Genomic DNA, 17,755 nt, shown 5'->3' with positions numbered 1-17,755 from the left:
TCTTTTTACCTTCATTATCAATCAAAACCATTGGTTGAACTCCATGGTTCTCAGAAATGCCGAGTATCTGAAAGACGAGGTTTTTTAATGAAAAGTAGAGAAAACGACATGACGGATTTTTTCTTCGTATTTCATATTTGAATTCAGGCCCGGCGGACATTCAACCTTCCCTATTCATACTAGGCTTTTAGGGACGGTTCAAAACTAGGGGGCTGTGTCTGTACCACCCCTTAACTTTTGATCTAGTGGGTCTTTTTGGATGAAATTTGGCACACATGATCCTTGTAATATAAAGTTACTTTAGACAATAAATCTTTTTGATTACGTCACTCATCATGCTCAAAGTGAGCAAAAACCGAAAATTTCCTTTGTTCTTATAAATAGCTATTGTTTTTTAACAAAGGCTTTAGAAAAAAGTTGCCCGAGTTTAAAATGCCTTTTTATCCTAAATTCAAACGATATATTTGGCGTTGGAAATAAATTTGTATTGGAAAAGTGGAAAATTTCATGGCAAAAGCTGTATTATTTCAGGAGCTATTACCAATAATTTGACTTCCGAACAGAAACACCCCCCCCCAGGCCGAATAGGGTTAAGAAGAATTGCCTTTGGGTGTTTTAGATAAACTTTGTGGGTTTGAAAGATTAAAATTGTCCGCAAAGTGCTCTAATTTTGAAGCATTTTGTGAGTATTTTGGTCTAAGTCTGCAAAGCCTTAAAATATTCTTAACTTTTTCTTTGAAACTTTATGTTCTTATATATTTCATCATTCATATTAAAAAAGGTGTAAATTGAATATAATCAAATTTTTCGGCTGGTTACGAAATTTTTTATTACTCACTCTCATTATACACTTAGTCACGATTTCACGATTACCCATTTGTTTCACTCTTTAAATATGGTAGACTTGCACCGTGTAGAGTATATCTACTTTGCCTCCAGAACGAAAAGACAGGCGAAAATGTTCTGAAGCAAAAGTTCATTTCTTTTCGGGTAGATCTATCTTGCATTCCGATTAAAAAGTCTAAAATTCTTATTGTATCCTAAATATTCAATAAATTACAGTTTAAACGATATATTTGACACAATGAATAAATTTGTATTGGAAAAGTGTCAATTTTTGTGACACTTTACTGTGAGAAATGTCATCAAATTTTTAGGTGTCATTTTTTTTTTTTTTGAAGCTGAATAAAAGTTGGCAATTTACAAAAAATTTCATGCCAAAAGCTCCATTATTTCAGGAGCTATATTAACATTAGTTTCATCCCTGAACAGAAACAGCCCCCCCCCCCATCATAGTACGAATAGGGCTTAAAAGTTTGTTTAAAAAATTTATTATTTCAATGACGTAGAAAAATGTCATCCCTTTAAAAAGACGAATCCTATGAAATAGGCTTTCGATCATCTGGTGAGATTGAAAGAAATTTTATTTCCAAATACGACGACATTTATAAAGAATCATCATACCTCATCCTGGGAGAGATTTGGAAAAAGTACATAAAGTCACAATAAAAAACAACATTTTGTAAAAAAAACTTAATTTTGATAAAAATGACTATGGTGATTCAAAAATCTTCAAGAACTTTTACAATGATATTTTGTCATTAACTTTTTTTTAAATTGTGGTTATTATTGATTAATAAATCTTCCATTCTTGGCTTGGAAAACTTCAAAACATTAGGATGAATCAGATCAAAATAGGATAAGCCAATGCTGAAATCATTGGAACAATAATTCATAACACAATAAGAAACCATTTTGACATTTTTGAGACCCTTTGAGAGAATTTTGTCACAATTTAGGGTGATTTGGTCAAAATTTCACTGATTTTGGGACTCCTTAGATGGGCTTTTGAGGTATGAAGAAAATCATTATGCCTTGCACATACTCGACACCTGTTTCCCCTAAGTACTGCCCCTCATCCCGCGGGCACAAGTCAAAAAAGCCCTAACAAATATTGGCAGATTTAATAGTTTCCACCGTTTTTCATAGGTTATCGTTTTTCTTCTTAAAAATTTTCACGCACCGGTAAAAAATTTTCGAAAACTTTTAATCTCAAAAAAGTGGAAATTGAATAACGATACTTTCTAAGATTCGACACCAAATTGTCTTGAGCTACTTGAAATATTTTTCATCAAATAGAAACATTTAAAAACTGAAACACGACTAGTGTTACGATTTGAAGGAAATTTGCCAGTGGCCCCGCCTCAAATGACGGAAAGAAAACATAAACAAGACAGAAAAGACAGAAACAGTTGCAGAAAACTTTAGAAACTTTTCATTATAGTTACGTGACGGTGTTTTGTTGAGATTTCTCTGAGGCGGTTGGGCGACTTAAAACCGATGAACAGCAACTTGTTTATGTTTCATTTTGATGAAATTTGTTTCAAGTGGGCCCAGACCTTAACACCTAGCTGTGTTGTGGCAGTGAGACTAAATGCACCCTGGTGGATGAGCCTGCGGCAGGAAGGGGCACTCAAGGTAAACGACCGACCGTACGTGTGGCCCTTATAAGGGTCCCTTTTCCGAGCTTCCCAAAGTGCACTGTAAGAGTCGAAATAACCAAAGATGAATAAAAGTGCACTGTAAGGGTGTAAAGTTTGAAAAATCTGACCATACTTTACCTAAAAACGGTCAAAAATCTTCAAGGAAATGCACCGTAAGGGTCGATTTTCCGCACAAATTTACTCAAATATGGCTTAATTTTGTGCCCACGTACGGTCGTTTTTTAATCGAGTGCCCCCACGGGTGGATGGGGGAAATCTTCTTTGAGATTAGAACTACTCTAAGGTCCCGTCAACCACGGTTACCAATTTTTTTAATTTTTATGTTTTTGTGATTTCTCAGGAATGTTCGAATTTCTTTTTCGAACGTGCGAATTTGTCGTTCTGATTTTTATTTGTAATTATTCTATGTTTGATTTTCATTTTTTTAATTGTGTTTGCCACTTGAAAGTTCATAAAAAGGGAAGCCCCTCTTTTAGCCCCCTCCCTTTTATTTAGAACAAATTTGATAAATTTTGACAAAAATTCCAATCCCCTTTTCGTCGAAACATTGCTACTACATCCTCAGAAACAATGCACTTGAACAAAAAGTATTGTTTCGTGTCACTAGGAATTTCAATGAGATTTTTATAGGTTTCATCAAACGAATAGCTAGAAATCTGATAAGCTAAAAGCTTTTCTTTAGAGGTCCATTTTTCTCAAATTACAGGTTCCTTGAATATCGAGTTAAAAAGCGTCAACTTTTTTTGTGATACCGTACCAATTTTGGGATTACAAAATATCAAAAGTTGGACTAAAATCTTTAATTACAAACTAAATAGATTCAAATATTTACAAGATACCTAGAATTACTAAAATTAAATATGTAGAACAATTTTGAAGTTAAGATCGAAGTATGTAGTTTATCCTCTATAAATTTGTGTAAAAAACTAGCCATCTTTAAAAACGTGAAATTTTTGACAATTCTCGGGATTAAAAGCTTTCAAATATACTTTGATTTTCTACCATTCGTAATTTGGGTGTGAAAAGTTTTATGTGGTATATAGTTAAAAATCAATTAGAAAATTCGAGTAAAATATATTAAACATTCTTGGAAATCATTAACAATCCTAGACTTGAACTCAAAATTGAGATTACTTGCGTATGACATCTGGAATATCGACAATAATAAATTCATTTGAAAAATTACTAATTTGATTTCAAGATTGTTGAAACATGAAATCAGTCTATTAAACCCATCGTTCTAAATCCTCATGTTTATTAAATCGAAACATTGGAACATTTTTCCGTTTTCTATCGGAATGAAATGATTTTCCCGAATCGGACAAACAATCGGAATGTTCTGAATCCGAAAAATCATCACGTGGTATAGTCTGTGGAATGAAGTAAGATTTCTTTTCGTGATATGCTTGCACGAAGTCACGTTCACTCGAACACGAATTCGTGTCAAATGAAGAATCAAAATTTCCTCTGCTTTTCATCGGATTCAACTCAACTGTCCCATCAGAATCTGATTCTGTTGATCTGGAAACTTGACGTCGTTTTTTAAAGAATGTTCTAGGTTGTTTACTGGATGTGGGTCCGTTTGAAGATTCATTGTTGGTGTTTGTTGCTAAGAGACGGGATGCTTGTTGATGACGTGTGTGATGAGATGTGTTTCGAAGACTGGCGTTTCGTTTCTCAGTTGTCATTGCATTTGCTGAAAATAATTGGAAAAGAAATCAATCAATCCTATTTTAAACAATTGATGCTTGGTTAAACTGACGCAGGTACAAATATTCAATTCAAACATTACTTATGAACAATATCGGTAAACTCTTAGTTTAGAAGGTTGCCCTTCTGCCGAAGTTCGCCAAAATTATTGGAGAAATTCGGTAAAAATTAAACTGTCTATAAAGTCAATATAATGCTTTTTTATGATACCAATACAATGAGGTATTTCTGATAAGCTTTCCATTTTCTGCCGTCTTTTACATTGAACAGAGGAAAGGAATAAAGTTGGCTGTCCAAATTATGCCTCAGCTAATTTTTTTTTCGACGAGGAAAATCCACAGCTTTCTTCAAAATGTTGAATCACGAATATCATGAAATAAATGGATCTTACCTAAAGATTTTCCTTCGAACTTTGATTTCAATAGATTGACTTTTCCAGCTGATCCAGTTGGCATCCGAATACCTCGATGTCGAACTGGTAAATCTTTCAAGAAATTCTCTTTTTTGAATTGTCTTTCGATCTCTTCTTGTTCCTCGCGGAGACGTTGCGCTTTAGCTGCCTTGTTAATAGGTAATTTTTCAATAGCTTCATCAGGGATGATAAAGCCTTCATTCGTTTTGACTATAGTATCTTCGTATTCACTACTGCTGCTCGAATCTGAACTGGAATCAGATTCAGAGGAAACCTGGTAAAACTTCTGTTCAGGAACTATTGTAAATTTCGGTTCTTCTAAACGTCTATGTTGTTGGTTTTGTGCTTCGAATTTCATTGTAAATTCTTTAACGGTCGATATTTTTCTAGCACGAGGCGTACCACGGGGCGTAAATTTGGGCGTTGATTGGTTACTATCTGTAGCTGTGTTCTTAGCAGTGTCTATATGATCCTTAATGAGAGATAATACTGGCCCTTTTTCTTGTGTAGGTGTTCCAATATTACTTTGTTCTGTCATCGTTATGCTCTCGAGGAGCGACGGGCGTCGTAAAGAGGGGCGAAGCCCTTCTTCTTTTGGCAAGGACGAATCAGAACTTTCCGTCGATTTCGAGAGATTACGTTTTATAACACTACTGGCACGTGAATGATACGGTGAAGTTCCTCTGATTTTAACTTTTGAAGAAAACGTGATTTTTTCTTCTTTTTCTTTTAAAGGTTCTTCCAAAACAGGGGACTTCCCTTCAAGCATACTATACTTTGATAACAAACTCTCGATAATGTCTCTCTCTTCCGGCAATAATGGGTCACTTAATCGATGCTGCTTTTCGGGTTTCGAATCTAATCCCGGTTTAGTCCGATTCGGATCAATATCATCTGTTTCAAGTTCGTCAATACTATCATGTAACTTTCGTAAAACGTTATAAATTTCGGCCGATGTTTGATTATTAACCGGAATCATTTCCGTGACAGGAGAATCCAAGACGTTGTATGCACTATTACTCTTACTGCTACGTTTACTAGAGAGCGTCGTGCCGACACTACTCCTCGCACTATTCCGTTGACTCGATAACGCACTTAACCGTTCCAATAATGCTCGATCACCGGTGAAACGTCTTTTGGGAGACCTGGGTACGACTTGGGTTTCTTCTAAAGGAGCCAATGGCTGTTCATCAATATGAGCGTTATTTTGCTCTGTCTTTCTGATGAATTTTTCTCGTGACTTGAGAAGCAATAAGCGTTTCATGGTCGTTGGTGAATAATCAGAATCATCAGTGTACGTTCGTTGGAGACCGTATAATTGTGTTCTAAACATAACAAAATGTGTTATAAAAACAGTGTTAAAATCAAGGCTTTTCGTCAGAGACGGAAAATAAATGTTACGCAGATAATTAGCACATAATCTTGAAATTTTGGTAGTATTTTTAAGAAGAGGACCAAAATCTTTCAAATCGCATACAAACCTCATGCTATCTTTTTTTCTCGTCCAGAATCAAAATGGAAGCTTTTCGTTGAAGATGAACACTCTCTGATTTCTTTAAGGCTCCTCTTACACCGCGTCCACTACCTCTGAGTCTTTTCTTGATCGAATTTAAGGCACAGTACACCTCATGGCGCTTAGGATGAACATCTAAATATTTTGACCATGTGTCTTTAGCTTTAGGGTCTTTCTTCTTTTTACGTTTATGATGATTGTTGCTCTTAACCATGGACACATAAGAAGACGGGCGTGAAGTAGGGGGCGTGACTGATTATTAGAGATAAGAGATACTTTGGGCGTCTGCTGGGGCGTTAGTTGAGAGTCCAATACTTGTGCTTCTTCTGGAATAGTTGCTCTTTCAATGTCAATTACAATATCAGGCGGTTGTGGGCGGCGGCGAATAATACTTAAAGAGGCGGTGGGCGGGTCACCTTGCTCTTCAGATTTTCGGCGCTCAATAACAGTCGTTCTCGAACTGGAGATGGTTTGTTTGTTCTAGAAAGTTTCGAATGTTCAGTCATGTTGCTTTTGGTTCGATGTAATTTATTGTCAATGTTAATGTCATGGTGACGGTCAGGAAGAAGCATGGATTTTGGACGCCATCTTGAATAGGGTTTCGATTCCTCTTCGACCCCTTCTTCGATAAAACCTGAAAAAACAAAATGGAAATTGTTTCAATTTTTTCTGAAAAGACCAAAACATCGTTGTTACATCCACAACATCAAACTATCTACATTGAAGGATCTGAGCAATCGAAGCACCCATTGGCTTTCAATCACTTCCCTTACATAATGCTAAATATTTTAGGTTTCAGTCTACATTTTACTTGCATGCTATCAAAAGCTTACACAAACGGCTTGGAAGATAAACAGACGAGGCTTTTGTGAAAAACTTATAGTTTAACTTTAAAGTAGCTCGGAATCATAGCTGGCTTGAAGGAGAGCAAAGCGAGACTCGATGCCCTTTATTGCTTTCTCCCAGTTATTTTTGCGCCAAACTTATAGCATTTTGGACATGCCATGAGTTAAACGAGTTAGAGGTTAAAGTCTGAGTTAAACGAGTTAGAGTTTAAGTCTGAGTTAAACGAGTTGAGTTAGAGGTTAAAGTCTGAGTTTACGAGTTAGAGGTTAAAGTCTGAGTTTATAAACGAGTTAGAGGTTAAAGTCTGAGTTAAACGAGTTAGAGGTTAAAGTCTGAGTTATACGAGTTAGAGGTTAAAGTCTGAGTTAAACGAGTTAGAGGTTAAAGTCTGAGTTAAACGAATTAGAGGTTAAAGTCTGAGTTAAACGAGTTAGAGGTTAAAGTCTAAGTTAAACGAGTTAGAGGTTAAAGTCTGAGTTATACTAGTTAGAGGTTAGAGTCTGAAAGCCTACCAGTCGACTTGTTGAAAATAATTACCTGTGAAAGTCTTTCTTCTTTGAGCAAAAGCTTTTCTCCATTGGCGTTTCTTTTTAGCGCTACTTCGGAAGGGAACAGTATCACCATTCATGGATGGACTATCATTGTTATTGTCAAAAGAATTCGTTTTCGATGTCAATCCTGATTGAAGTTTGGTGAGAACTGAAGTGAAGGAATTTTGTTGGAAAGATAGTTTGGGTCTTGGTTGACGAAGTTCGAGTGTTGGATCGATATCTTCGTCATTTGAACTATTTTCTGTTTCGTCATATGTCTCATCATTGAAATCTGTGAACAGAAATAAGAAAAAGTTACTTCACTACTTACACTGTAGTCGCTTATAATCCGTGTAATACAGTAATAAGGGTATATGATAATACGATAATTGTTATGGGATAACATCCAGTTTGTTCAATTTCTCCCTTCCATTTAGTACTGTAAGGTCCAGAATCTTTTCACTAATTCCCCTCCATTCCTATCCGTCAATGAATATAAACTAGAGGTCAAATAAATATAGGTTTAAGCTATTTTTTGTAATTTTACAACCTCTATTGGAGAAGCCTGGAGGCCGAGACGAGTCTTATAGAAAAAAAGTGTTACCATTAGAATTCACTGTATTTGAACGCTTGCGATCCACCCATTCACCATCCACCTGCGAATGGTCTTTCAATGGTTCATAAGTGGGGCGTTTCGGGCGCCCACCATCCTTTTCATTGACGCCCTCTTGAGGTGTTTGGGCGTAATGTTCACCCTTGTATTGATACTGATGCTCAACAAGCTTGAAAAGACGGTTGCGTTCTTCTTCCTCTGCTTCGCGTTTTTTACGATAATAATTTTCGAATAACGAGTTGTAACAACTACAGGGAGAAAAAGCGAAAATTTCAATTATTTTGTACCCACCACAGCAATCATATTCTTTTACAAACTATATATAGGCTAACTGTTCACAGTTTTCCCGTGGAAGTGTGTGCAGTTTTTAATGCGCTAAAAAGACCATTTTAAAGCTCATTTTTTTTTTAATCCTGAGAATATCTCACAATTTAATTTCGCGGATTTTTCAAAAAAAACTGTTCCCGCGAAAATTCCTTCCCTTAATGTAATGTAATTTACTAAAAATTGGTTAATGTGAAAAACTACCTTCTAATGGACTGAGTTATTGCTTGCCAATAATTCTTCTTTCGTTTATCCCATTTACGCTTTGAGTATTTAATTTCAAGGACGACCACAGATGCCAATAGAAATGTAATCAACATCACCAATAAGATGAACATACTGACATATGGATTACGTTCGCTGAATCCAAACTCTGACAGAACAACGATACCTACAATAGACAAAGAAATAGAATCTGTTTGAGGTGCCAAAATGTATTTGTGTGCGCATTAATGAATAAATTTGGTACTGAAATGAGATTTGAACTCACGACTTTTACATTACAAGTGCAATTGAGCTGAGTCAGAGAGAGAGTTGCTGAGACGTCTTTGCTGTGGTGACTCTAACATGGTTGGAGGCATTGCATAAAATGATATTTAGAATATCCGAAATTTTGAAGTCTTTTTTTTCATTTTTCTGCGTCGGCAATCAGTTAGCTCTTATACTATAAGTCACGGCTTTTTTATACGCAGTGTCGTCTATTCCACTTTGCGAACGAATGTGTAGAATCCAAACATTCGATTTTTGACGTTGCTTTAAACTACTCTTGCAGTAGAGAAATAGTCGAACGTGCGCACCGCACTGGGCTCAACTTCAGATTTTCCCGTTATTAGAAGGCCCAATTGTAACATTTCAAATATTTAGTATTAGGTAGCAAATATACTTTGTCCGTTTTGGCTGAAATTTGGTACACTTGTTCCTTGGGTGAATACCTGGGGGTGTTTTTATCTTAATTTTTTCATTTTTTTATGTGCGTTAGAATAGTGTCCTCGTCCTAAGAGCCTTTCAAAATAAATAACTTAGGAGAAAATTCCTCAAACCTTTTGTGGCTTTTGTTCACACGTTGCTCTGAAAAATTAATTTCCCACAATTTATCATATACGAAAATTGATTTTAAAATTTATCAAGATATTAAAGTTTTCTTGGGTTCACAAATGTTTACATATATACCTATTCTTAAAGTCTACCATCATAGCTTTACAGTCACTATCCACAGACAAGTTTAAAATATCCCGATCAAAGGGTCTGACAATTGTGAGATCAGCCAATCTCCGAACTCTGCTCAATGGCACATAAACATTTTTGCAGTCTCCAGGCTGCCCCAAAGTCTTAGCCTCGTTTTGGCGAAAAACTCGTCCCCAGGCCCCAAAAATCAAAATTTTCAAAAAATGAAAAAAAAACGCCCCCAGATATTCACCCAAGGAACAAGTGTGCCAAATTTCAGCCAAATCCGACCTTTTTTGAAGTGTCCAGGCTGCCAGCCTCGTTTTGGTGAAAAACTCGTCCCTAGGCCCCAAAAATCAAAATTTTCAAAAAATGAAAAAATCACCCCCAGATATTCACCCAAGGAACAAGTGTGCCAAATTTCAGCCAAATCCGACCTTTTTTGAAGTGTCCAGGCTGCCAGCCTCGTTTTGGTGAAAAAACTCGTCCCCAGGCCCCAAAAATCAAAATTTTCAAAAAATGAAAAAAATACCCCCAGATATTCACCCAAGGAACAAGTGTGCCAAATTTCAACCAAATCCGACCTTTCTTGAAGTGTCCAGGCTTCCCCAAAGTTTTAGCCTCGTTTTGGCGAAAAACTCGTCCCCAGGCCCCAAAAATCAAAATTTTCAAAAAATGAAAAAAATACCCCCAGATATTCACCCAAGGAACAAGTGTGCCAAATTTCAGCCAAATCCGACCTTTTTTGAAGTGTCCAGCCTGCCCTAAAGTTTTCGGACGGACATACAGACATACAGACATACATACAGACATTCTCAGATTATAGCTCAACTGAAGTTGAGAACATTGAAGTTGTGTCAGAACAATTGAGATGAAAAATCCCGGATTTTGATGAGGTGCTCGCTAGGAATCAGAAGACGGTAGACCTTGAAACACTGAAAGACATCTTCACACCCCCTTCGCACTTACCAGTAGTAGTTTGACATTCTAGAGGTGAATCCCATTTGCATTGAAAGGTGACATCAGTTATCAAAACTTTCATCATACCACTGTAAGCCCAATGCGTTGGGTTGATATAGAATAACCAGTAATATATCCAAGGCATCTGTGGTTCAGGTACAAGAAATCCACCGGCGAACCCAGCCACAGCTATCGAGAGAGCAAGTTTGGTTACAGGACTATGAAAAGTGTCATTTTGAAAGTCAATCATCAATTGATTAAAGCAATACTTAAGACCGGAGGGCGACCCGGAAGCTCTTTCAACAGCTAGATAGATAAGGAAAGGTAGATAAGGAAAGGATCACAGCGTTCTCGATATTCATGAATCTAGGATGGGAAGGATCAACCGTTCACACTGTGGAAATATCTATTTCTGAGACCACGGGATTTTAACATCAAAGCGCATATACTAGGCCTTGAATGTTAGAACGTCATGAGAAGAATCAATCTTTCTAACTGAAGAAATAAGAGAACAACGAGTGCAATTAGCAAAGACGCAAAAATAAATACAAACGATCGCTCAAAATCCACATCTTCATTACCAAGAAGAAAAGTTATTCAAATGTTATTATTACCTGATACAGCGGTGATACGAGGGTCGAATAGCGCGGCGTGCAACAAGCAACAAGCGGTGAAAACAATGATCGCTATCCAGGCTTGATTCAATTGCAAATGAATTAACGTAGTCAAACAAAATTTCCATAAGACATAATCCTGTATAGAACACAGATAAATGATAGCGCACGACATGATAAGCGGGATGGAGGATTTCGAAAACGTCCGAATGAACACGTGAAGGATAAGCTCTGTTGAATGGCCAATTCCGTCTGCTTTTTCAAGTTCGAACAGCGCGAACGCTTTATGTAAATGACCATGAATAACGGATGCCAGAAAGAGTTGACTTGCACACGAGAAAACCATGTAACAAGACATGAGTAGAACGCCTTTGTGTGTTTTCCAATAACAAGTACCTAAGTTGAATACAAGTGAAATAAATGTTAGTCTAGTTTAGACGGACTTTCTGCCATGTCTACTCTAAGTGTTAGAGTGGGCCAAAGAAGGGGAGACATTGAGTTATTAGTATAATCTTTACTTGAAAAAGCTAAAGAGAAGTCATTGAAACAACTCCCTCAAATTCGAACCTCTTTAATAACTTATAACTCAAACCTTTCCGTAATTCGGACTAAATATTGAAATTTCTTACACAAATACTCTCCGTGTTTCGAACTTTTCATCAATTCAAAATAAAGACTACTTGAAGAGTCTATTTTTTAATACTGCAAAACACTCCATAACATATGAATCTCCTGATGTATCACAAAACGGATCCAGTTTTTAAAAACGGTATCCCTTGGTTGGCAGATTAAGCAGACTAATACTTCCATTTACTCTAAGGTACCACTTATCAATTTTCGAAAAAATTCAGACCGCCCCCCCCCCCGTTTATTCATTTCTGAAAAATTTTGGACCCCCCCCCCCCCCCCCCCATACTATTTCGGACATTAGAGAAGTTACAAAGAAAAATAGCAAATCGATGCACTGGTCCAAACGGGAAATATTTACAGCCTTGAGCTAAGCAAGATGACAAATCATTCCGTACATATTCGTTCTGCTTTTTTTCAGAGAATTGTGGGAATCGTCACGGAATCTGTCTTTAACTTAAATAAACTTACCAAGAGCGAGTCCATATAGCAAATAAATCAATGGGAAGTAGAAGGATTGTGATAATGTTTGAGATGCGGAAGTTCTACCATCCAAAGCCAACAAACGATTCTGAATGCTCGATGTTTGTCTAAAGAGCAAATTTGATAGAAGAATGTGTTATTAACAGAATGCAATACATTTTATAAAAAAGTATACTATTTGAGAAAGTGTCATATGCACCTAAGAGCACACATAGTCATGACATTCGATGGAAGTTAGATTGTGGACCTGATACTAATAGGAAATTTGTTTTGTCTTTGAAAACATGATGAGGAAGCTGTGACGTGGCAGGATTGAGAATCAGGCACTGCATCGATGAATTCCAACTTTCATTATCTTACAGTACCTCTGTTCACAAGACTACTGACTATTCACAAGATGAACATATTTCTTAACGAAAATTTAATGCGCAAAAGACTTATATTTGTTCACTTAAAAAATGCCAAAAAGTACGAATTAAAACGGTCAAAAATAATACAGCTCACTTTTGAAATTTCATACTGAGTGTCTTTTGAGGATGTCGGCGTGCGCGTGCAATCGCACGATTGATCGCTTGTATTTCTCCTGATTGTAGGTAATAATCTAAAATGCTTTTCTGCGCTTCTGGATTTGTAAGCACATCCATGATACTGTCAGCTGGGTTTGATGCATCAAATGTCTAGTAAAACAAAAAAAATTATAGGGACAGTCAGATGGTTTGAGATTTTTTGCCTGAAGAAACCCTCTGTGGTTTTGAGTAAATTTGCCAAGTATTTTTGTCTTGAACTATATTCGAGATATCACAAATCTAAAATTTCTGAAAATGGGTTCTAACACGGTTTTTACGTTGAAATTTCGTTGTTTTTAATAAAAGTCAAAAACTTGTAACTTTAATTATCTCGACTTTGCTCAAAATACAATAGAAGGATTCCACATTCAAAATATCCCAAACTATCTGATTTTCCCTTTAACGTTAGTCAATCACTTTGGTAACAAACACAGGAAAGATTCGACGGATTCACCATAACTTTTTTGTGAATTCAAGATAAGAGCTCTAATACTTCACGATGAAAAGCTGGAGATTTTAAAAACATTGCAGCTTTTCATCGTGATTTCGTAAAAATGATAGCAAGAAAATTAGTTAGATATCAAGGGAAGAGCATGAGGATCAAAGTTATAGTCTAATGTATACAGACATAGTGGGGCGGTTGTTTTGATGCTTCATGAATTACGTCAAGAACACCACTTGCCTCGTATTCAAACCATTTCCATGGTAATTTTATGTCCCTTGATAAACATTTAATGATGCTTTTAATTATCTAATTACAAACTCCGCTGGGAGTTAATAACCATGACAATAATTTCAAAACGAGGTATATTCGTGACGTAATTTACGAAAAGGTCTATTAAAGCAAAAAAGGAATATCAAGCCAAACCTGGCAAATAGCATGGCATTGTAAAACTTACTTGACCAGAATCCTTTAGAGCTTCGGCAATCATTGTTGGTGCGATAATGGGTGAACCGAAGTAAGCAACCTTGAAAGTAATTATAAAGTTGATTTGTCAAGACAATGGTCTTTTGAAATTCTAACAGAATATAACAGTTAGTCTATCCAGGGGGGGTCTCAAAGCGACCTTTCACTAGTGCATACACCCTTCGGTCATTTTGCCTGGATACCCCACCCCTAACCTTTCCAATTCAATCTTAAATTTGAAGTAATTTGTACATGCAATTACTAAGTAGACATTGAAAATTGACTGAAACTAATAAACCTCAAAGAAATTGACAATAAGGCTAAGAACCAATAAAGTACATTAATCTAAATAAGTTTGAGTTTATCGGACCAGTGATATTCATATTGGATCATAAATCTCGTGATCCTAACAACGATAAACTATGAAGGTACAAGAACTATGTGACAAGAACCTGTAACATACCTGGCCTTCGCAAAGCAACAAGATAGCATCAAACATGTGAAAGATTTCTATTCTCGGTTGATGAATAGTAACAACTACCAGACGTCCGGATAAAGTCAAACTGTGTAGTGTTTCCAGTAATTCCAATGAAGAAGCGGAGTCTAAACCAGATGTTGGTTCATCCAAAAATATGACACTTGGCAAATCTAATAGTTGAAGGGCGATGCATAAACGACGTTTCTGAAAGAAATTGCAATATAGAAAAAAAGTTAAAATGTGTTTTTTTTGGAAAAATTATAATGGGTTTTTTTCATGTTTTGTTAAATTATGTAACATCCAGCGCCATTATGGAAGCTGACCTTTGATTAGCGTATGGGATCACCTCTACAGATTCGAACGTTTGCTTACATGAAAACCCCGATATTACATTAAGGGAACTATTCGGTCACACAAAACTACAAAATCCTTACTTGTCTTCATGAATCCAAATTCAACTTAAATATTATTCTCGTCTCTTAACCTCGCAAAATCATATAAATGATTTTCAACATTTAGGCGTCTTAATTCATAACGTACAGACACGTTACAAAATTGTCAGACACCTTCAAACTGTCTCATAGTAAAGATATATCCTTTGAAGGGCATAAGAAATATTGAAAAATTTCACCACAAGGGTGCACTGTTATATTACTTATTTTGACTTGAAACGAACGGATCGCGTACATTCCCTCCTCGGGCAAAGAACAAAACATACTGAGAAATGATAGATACCTGTCCACCACTGAGACCACCTCCAGTAAAGGAATTATCACCAACAACAACGTCTGCTACGTCATACAGACCACACTAAAAAGTAGAAGAATGTAAATTAATAGGAATATAGGAATGATATAAGTCAACAAAACACGTTCGTTTAGTACCAGGAAAAACCTTTAAGAACGATTGACCCGAGAAATATCACCACAGGAAGAATTCTTACGAATAAAGATCCCCGGAAACATTAAGTAATACAGTACCAGTAATTAACAATCGTCCCCTTCTAGGAAGAATGAGTGATCTACAGGCTAGCTTATTTATATCAGATAGACAATCGCGTGTGCTTCAACAAGGAGTGATCACAGGCTAAAAAAGAAGAACCGCGTCAATGACGAAGGGCAATGAAGTATAAGCCCGAAGGGCTATAAGTTGTGAACTTTCTTGGTAGGATTTGAAGGCATTAAATCCGTCATCAAAAATTACGGCGCACATTTTAGAGGCTTCGCTTTTTCTTGACTGAGAAAAGTTAAAGATTCGCTTCTAGCCCTTCGGGCTTATACTTCATCGGCGAAAGGTCTTTCTTCCCAAAAGTCGATCTTAGAAATTATTTATTAAAAGTCGGAAATGGAAATTGCGAAGTATCTAAGTCATGTATCAGCAATGAAATCTACCGACCTGTCCAAGGACTTGCTCAACACGCCACATTTTATCTTGCATTTTCATCTTCATTGGTAATCTCATCATTGCGCTGTACGTCAAATTCTGCCGCACCGTCAGTTCTTCATGGTAAGGTGTAGCTAGTTGGAGAACGTATCCACTGTTTTTGATGAACCATTCCCGTGTCTCGTCCGCTGGTAAACCGTTGATGAAAATATTTGACTGTTGAAAAGAAATTAAAACACAATGAATAAGTCTTCATAATTCAAACGCGCAAATTGTTTGTTTAATGTTTAGGTTTATAAAGGCATTTTTAACTGAAGGACAAAAGAAACTTGTTCAAGTTAAGGAGACATTCGAGTTATAGATGTTCGAGACTCAATTGTACAAGGTTTTCAAGTATAATTCGTTCTCCTGATCCTCAACCGGTCGGTTTAGAAAACTACCATGCATAATGCCCTGCTTTTTAGCCCACGTGCCAACTCAGTCGAGATTGACAATTTGTTCATAGTTGAGATGGGGACACACATTTAAATAAAAAAATTATTTGAAGTTTTGAAGCTACGGAGTGTTGTGATTTGGGTTTAAATATATCTGCTTTTCAAAGTTTACTAGTTCAATTAAGGCTTTCAAGGTCCCTGCTCATTACCCCTTTGTGGTGTAGAAGGTACTTTATGGACTTTTTGAGAAAGGTTTACTCTTTTGGTTCATCATGAAAATACAATACAGTCTCCAAATGTTCTTAACTTTTTAAGTTTTAAGCCTTAAAAACTTTCTTAACATGTTCTTATTTTCACCATTTTATAAGTATTTTTGGTCATTTTCCTAAGAAATCGGATGTTTTAGAGTCCGGAAAGCATTACAATGTTCTCAACTTGTTCTTAATATTTTGGTCATTGAAATCTTATGTTCTTATAATAGGTTTGTCTTGTAAAGGTAAGGTAAACATAAGAATACGGAGGGGATGAATTTGTTATTTTGAACGACAATATTTTAATCAAGATATCTAAAACCTCAGAGCTTGCTTGATTGGCATAACGCTCGCTATAAAACAAGACATTATAGCCAATATAGATAAAGTGGATAAAACGTGGTATCTTATAATTACGTTAAATTAATTAGGTCGGATTGTATGTAATTTGTCAAGATCTAATTATTGCAAATTGATTCCTTTGGAAATCATCAGTTCGTTTATTATCAAATACGTCTTTTTTATAAGAACATTCAATTTTTAAGCCATGGGATCCTCTTTACACTCTAAGTTTTTAACCAAAAAATGTTCTTTATATGTTCTTATTTTCACAAACAAGTAATTTCATGCAATTTTTTAAGAAATCGGGTGTTTAATAATGAAGGAAGACTTGATATGTTTTTAGCTTGTTCTTAAAATTTAAGCCGTCGAAGAGATGTATGTTCTTGTACAGTTTATTCATATTAAAACGTGAATAATATTGCTACGTCTGAAGGATGATCAAATACAGATTAACCCTCTAATTCCAAAAGGCTGAGGTCCAAGTGAGGACCCCGAGTCCGAAACTTATTGGTCATATAAACAAAGTTTCCTAGTGAGAAAAAAGTATAGCAATTACTTCCCATGGTAATCTCAACATATACTCTCAAGCTACAAGCTTCTATGTCTATGTCTACAACATCAATGTTTTGAATTAAAAGTGATATAGTAAAGACGATAAATATATACCGATATATACCTCAGCTTCTTCGAAGTGTTTTCCTTGCAGTGATCACGTCCAATAAAGTTGTTTTTCCACTTCCGCTAGGACCCATTATGGCCACCAATTGGCCAGGATTGAAGTATGCCGTAACCCCTAAAAGTCAATTAAGGAATTATATACAAATAAATACGTAAAAAGATAAAAAAGATCGCTGCGGATTTTCTGTGAATTGAAGTAAATGACAACGCTTACAAACAATTTATATAATTTAAATAATTTGTCAAAATAGGCAATTTCACGGTTAAAATGAATCAAGGATAATCAGGACTGATTGCGCGCCCATAGGGGCCTGGTTAAACGCGAATTCGCTAAATTCGGTTCCCTTAAAAGTAGGTAGTATAAAATCGCAAATCATTACCTTTGATAATCTTTTTATTCATAGCGTAGGAGCTAC

General features: G+C 36.1%; 2 protein-coding genes across 2 annotated transcripts; both read right to left on the bottom strand.

The window, feature by feature from the left end:
• Positions 1 to 3,651: 3,651 nt before the first annotated feature.
• Positions 3,652 to 5,959, bottom strand: LOC136800733 (uncharacterized). Its single transcript, XM_067057392.1, has 2 exons — positions 4,606 to 5,959; positions 3,652 to 4,200 (listed from the first exon to the last, which is right to left on the bottom strand). Exons 1-2 carry the CDS (start codon positions 5,957 to 5,959, stop codon positions 3,731 to 3,733), a joined length of 1,824 nt encoding a protein of 607 aa, XP_066913493.1. The 3' UTR covers positions 3,652 to 3,730.
• A 572-nt stretch (positions 5,960 to 6,531) lies between these two features.
• Positions 6,532 to 17,351, bottom strand: LOC136801047 (ABC transporter G family member 22-like). Its single transcript, XM_067057677.1, has 13 exons — positions 17,338 to 17,351; positions 15,647 to 15,850; positions 14,987 to 15,061; positions 14,237 to 14,455; positions 13,766 to 13,834; positions 12,805 to 12,977; positions 12,289 to 12,407; positions 11,191 to 11,586; positions 10,586 to 10,882; positions 8,657 to 8,843; positions 8,120 to 8,376; positions 7,523 to 7,807; positions 6,532 to 6,773 (listed from the first exon to the last, which is right to left on the bottom strand). Exons 2-13 carry the CDS (start codon positions 15,713 to 15,715, stop codon positions 6,532 to 6,534), a joined length of 2,388 nt encoding a protein of 795 aa, XP_066913778.1. The 5' UTR covers positions 15,716 to 15,850; positions 17,338 to 17,351.
• Positions 17,352 to 17,755: the final 404 nt, after the last annotated feature.

Source organism: Clytia hemisphaerica, unplaced genomic scaffold, assembly GCF_902728285.1.
Source record: "Clytia hemisphaerica strain Z4C2 unplaced genomic scaffold, Clytia hemisphaerica genome assembly, whole genome shotgun sequence".
Taxonomy (NCBI): Eukaryota; Metazoa; Cnidaria; class Hydrozoa; order Leptothecata; family Clytiidae; genus Clytia; species Clytia hemisphaerica.
This window is presented reverse-complemented; position numbering and strand designations above follow the sequence as displayed.

Coding starts and splice junctions, on each gene's coding strand:
- LOC136800733 (XM_067057392.1), bottom strand. CDS start 5,959: ATGTTTAGAACACAATTATACGGTCTCCAACGAACGTACACTGATGAT. Junction 4,201..4,605: donor GTTCGAAGGAAAATCTTTAG/GTAAGATCCATT, acceptor AATTATTTTCAG/CAAATGCAATGACAACTGAG.
- LOC136801047 (XM_067057677.1), bottom strand. CDS start 15,715: ATGATGAGATTACCAATGAAGATGAAAATGCAAGATAAAATGTGGCGT. Junction 8,844..10,585: donor AGAATGTCAAACTACTACTG/GTAAGTGCGAAG, acceptor TGTCTATTGTAG/GTATCGTTGTTCTGTCAGAG. Junction 6,774..7,522: donor AAGAAGAAAGACTTTCACAG/GTAATTATTTTC, acceptor TTGTTTTTTCAG/GTTTTATCGAAGAAGGGGTC.